This window comes from Olea europaea, unplaced genomic scaffold (assembly GCF_002742605.1).
Source record: "Olea europaea var. sylvestris unplaced genomic scaffold, O_europaea_v1 scaffold4263, whole genome shotgun sequence".
Lineage (NCBI taxonomy): Eukaryota > Viridiplantae > Streptophyta > Magnoliopsida > Lamiales > Oleaceae > Olea > Olea europaea.
The window spans coordinates 1-4,136 of record NW_019262495.1 but is presented as its reverse complement, the minus strand read 5'-3'; the positions used below and the strand labels follow the sequence as shown (position 1 = coordinate 4,136).

The 4,136-nt window shown below is 34.0% G+C and overlaps 1 protein-coding gene across 1 annotated transcript; it reads right to left on the bottom strand.

Annotated features, from left to right (window-relative positions):
- Positions 1–3,737, bottom strand: LOC111387803 (probable leucine-rich repeat receptor-like protein kinase At1g35710; the record flags this gene model as incomplete). Its single annotated transcript, XM_023012393.1, has 9 exons — positions 1–163; positions 246–317; positions 1,409–1,480; positions 1,581–1,652; positions 1,759–1,839; positions 1,923–2,066; positions 2,161–2,232; positions 3,301–3,372; positions 3,646–3,737. Coding segments are annotated over 9 exons (768 nt in total), but the record flags the coding sequence as incomplete, so codon positions are not given.
- Positions 3,738–4,136: the final 399 nt, after the last annotated feature.

The following is a 4,136-nucleotide window of genomic DNA, read 5'->3' as shown; positions in this document are numbered from 1 at the left end:
ATCCTTTCGACACAAAACCTACTATAAATTACCAAAACAAGACAAAATCGAGTTTATCCTCTTGAGTCATGTCTAAACTACAAAGTCCGAGTCTGAAAGTTCTAGGACTTTGTGGACACCAATTGGGTTCACACCTGGCCGGAATGAATTTCCTTCGATGTACCTGTGATGAAAATCATATAAGTTACCTGAGAGACTGTTGTAGAAATTATAAGTTGGATGGAATTTGCCGAAGCGAAACTTACATTTCCTTTAAGAATGGGTGCTTGTAGAAGGCAGCAGGAATCCTACCGGAAAATTGATTGTGATCCAGATACCTGAATTAGAGAAATAGTTTGGATCACCGAAAATGATCTTCGAGTTATGTATTTACAATAAGTAAAACTAATCACTTCCCAGACCACACAGAGTCCCTTGTGGCTTAATGGTATTATTCCTTAAGAAGTTAAGAAGCCTATAACATGAAGCTTGAGGAAATTCTCAGTCCGCGTGAGATAGAAAAAGGACCAAGAAATGTTGACAAGTGGAGAATCTCAAGTGAAGAGAGCCTCCGCCTTACTCTCACACAACTTCACTTGAACCTCGAATCTCACTATTGCTTATCAGCACCTGACGTCTTGACCCCTTTGGATTTATCAATAATTGTGATCTTTGAGAAAAAGAATTTCTTGTGAACACCTAAATATCAAAGGATCTGCAGGCCTCTCTATATGGTTATTCAGGAACCATTTTAATCTTCCATAAAGCAAAATTCTATATCTGAATTTCACTATAAACATAACCAAATGTGAAAACTCTCAAAGCCCTCAACTTTCTTAAGTGAAAAATATTTAGGCAAATCACTTCGTCGTTGTTGTCATAAGGCCACCCTCTCATTATTACTATAAAGATAAGGTCACTAAGTTATCCTAATTACTCCTTGTAAGCTATAGCCTCCAGAAATAGGTTCAAAGCTGACAAGAGTGATTAAAAAGAGGAAAACACACACTGAGCAATAACAAGCTCTTATGGAGTCAGATCATAATAGTGAATCACATCTTTTGATATCATGGGAAAATGCGTTCAACTAAATGCTGAGCAAACCCATTTGTTAATGTCGAAGTCAGTTGCAATGATCTTAACAGCAGTACCACAACCTAAAGGAAAACCTAATGTTGACACTTGACACCAAATATTCCTCATCAACTACCAGTACAAAGAGTGTAAGCTTATATCTTTCTGAACAGTTTCATATCGTATCCTGGTTGGTCACCATGTGACTAAACTTAGATCATTCATAAAATCTGATTATCAGATGCCAAGGCTTTTTTATAATTTTAAAGAAATATTTCAACTACCTCCAAAGCTGGAAAACAACATCCGGTAACATCAATCAGTATAAGAAAGGAATCGAGAAAAGCCCACTTACAAATAAGTCAATTGAGGTATATGAGCAAGACCAGATGGTATAATTCCAGACATTTTGTTTCCAGATAGATATCTACAACATAGACAAGCAATTAACATCAGACATAGCAAAAAAGCAACAGATTCAGCAACCAATAAACAGCAAAAAATTCCCTGTAAATACAGGAACCTACAATATCTCCAATTTTGTCAAATTTGCAAGCTGTGCTGGAATACCTCCAGTTAGATAGTTGTTATTAAGATATCTGAAAATTGAAAACAAGGGAAATCCTCAAAGTTATTCCTTAATTAATGGAATTAGCACAGAGATAAAACAATCAACTAAAACACTGCCAAGTTAAATTAGCATACAGGTTACGAAGAGCTGGGAAGCACCCTTCGATACGTATGAGTTCCCTTATTGTCCCAACCAAATGGTTGTTACCAACATCTCTAGAAATACATTGAAACTTAATTAACTAATCTGAGGAAGGTGACAAATAGCACACAAATACACAATTCAAAGAAAATGTTACAAGTGCCGCAGATTTGGCAAAGTTCCCAATTCAGGTGGAATTCTCCCCGTCAGCCGATTTTCATGAAGTTGGAGATAACGAAGTTCAGGAAGATTTGCAAGCTCCTTTGGGATTTCACCTTTGAAACTATTAAAACTCAAATAACTGCAGAGGTTTCAAACAAGAGCCAGTTAATTTGGCAGAGTAAAGTTTATGGTTTCTGGGAGAACTAGATATTCTCAATTTCAATATCACTCACAGATGGGTTAACTGCTTTAGTTCACCAATTTCTGGAGGAATGGAATCTTGCAGCTTATTCCACCTCAAATTACTGAGAGGAAGAAAAATGCAACAAAAAATTTCAAAAGGCTAAAAAATTTATACATAATAAAAATAGGCAGAATCTAAATGTGTAAGATTAAATTTCAAATGACAGAATCTTAGTTTTAAATTTGGGGACAGAATTATTTTACAATTTGGACTTTCCAAAATGAAAGATGGTGATAATACTAAAAACACGCGAGAATGGAGCTGAAATCAATGATATTATTTAAGCAAACTGAAGGTAACACAGTTTAACTTAACTGGAATATACTGTTTCACCAAGCAAATTTGACTTTCTTTCCCTTTTTACACTGTTTTCCTAATTTGGGCTGAAATATATGTGGAATGGGATGGCAATAACATAAATTGAACTACAGAATCAACTTAACAAGACATCTTTTTGGCTTAAAAAAAATATTCAGAACAGAGATAATGAGGGATCATCCACACCATCATGGATATTTCCCTTCCTCATTTCAGGGGAAGATGAAGAATTCGTAATAATGCACATGTAGTAGTTTAAGAAGCAAAAAAGAGTCATGAAGAAACATTCAAAAGATCATTTGATATAACTTTTAAAGAGAGAAAAATGAATAGAGTGAGATAGTGGAAAGGAGCTTGGCTTTGATTACTTCAAAAGCATGGACACTACCAAGACTGTGACAAGGTCTTTGCATACATCCAATACTTGTATTGATCATAAAGTTATATAAAGCATACCAAATATGTTTGACTTGCATTACAGTTATTCAAAAATGAGAGCTAGTGCATCAGCATCTGAGAAACATCTTTATCTCCACTATAGAGATCATAAATACTAGCGAGGACTTAAGTATTTGTGAGCAGTAAATTATGCAGTCCATGTGAGCACTTATTCCCATATGATCAACCTTGGAATAACATGTTATATTCATCTAACTTATTTGAAATGTCTTCGGATCTAGAAGAACTCATTTTCTATCTCGAAATTGAAAAAAAAATAATAATCTGAGAAGCGAATCCATGAAAGATTACATGCATAAAAAACAAAAAGTACAAGGTCATTGTCAATATGTGAGAAAGTAAAAGGTCGTACAGTATCTTAAGATGCTTCAACCGCCCAATTTGAGGTGGAATTGGCCCAGTCAGTTTGTTATTGTGTAGATCCCTGCCATAAGGAATAACAATAAAGATTTCATATACTTGAAAGGGAATGAAAAATAGAAGATGCGTAGACAATTGGAATAGAATTTGCCCCTGATGACATTAAGGGAAAAGCCCGTTTTTATTTTACACATTAAGAGTTATCTTAAATCAAGCTTTCAATGTAGTCATTCTACACTATTCCAACTTCATATATAAAATTTCAAAGTGAGAAAGAATTCTAATTTTCAAGGAATGAGAACAAATTCTCATATAAGCCAAAAACAAAGGACCATACAGCCTAGTAAGATCAACCAGACTGGTAACTGCAAGTGGGAAAGGACCGACAATAGAGACTGCATAAACTTCCCTGCAAGATAAATGGAAATGTAATTAGGAAAAAAGTAAAAGCAGAATTCAGGAAGTTCCAAAATATTAGATGCCTCTAATATTTCACATCAATTCTAAAAAATATACTCCCTCTGTCCCATAAAGAAAGACTTGTTTTCATTTTCACACAGATTAAGAAAATTTAATTAATATACGTTGAAACTATAAATTTACATACATTTTTCCTAATATCCCTACATTGAATAATTGTAGTTCATATGATAAAAGACACATTAGATAGGGATATATTAGAAAATTAAGACTTCAATTATACTCTCAACAAGGAAAGTGACCTATAATTTGGAATAAACACAAAAAAAAAAAAGAAAAGAAATCAAGTTCATATTTGTGGGACAGAGTGAGTATACAAAAGTTGTGAATAGTATAAAATATAGAGTG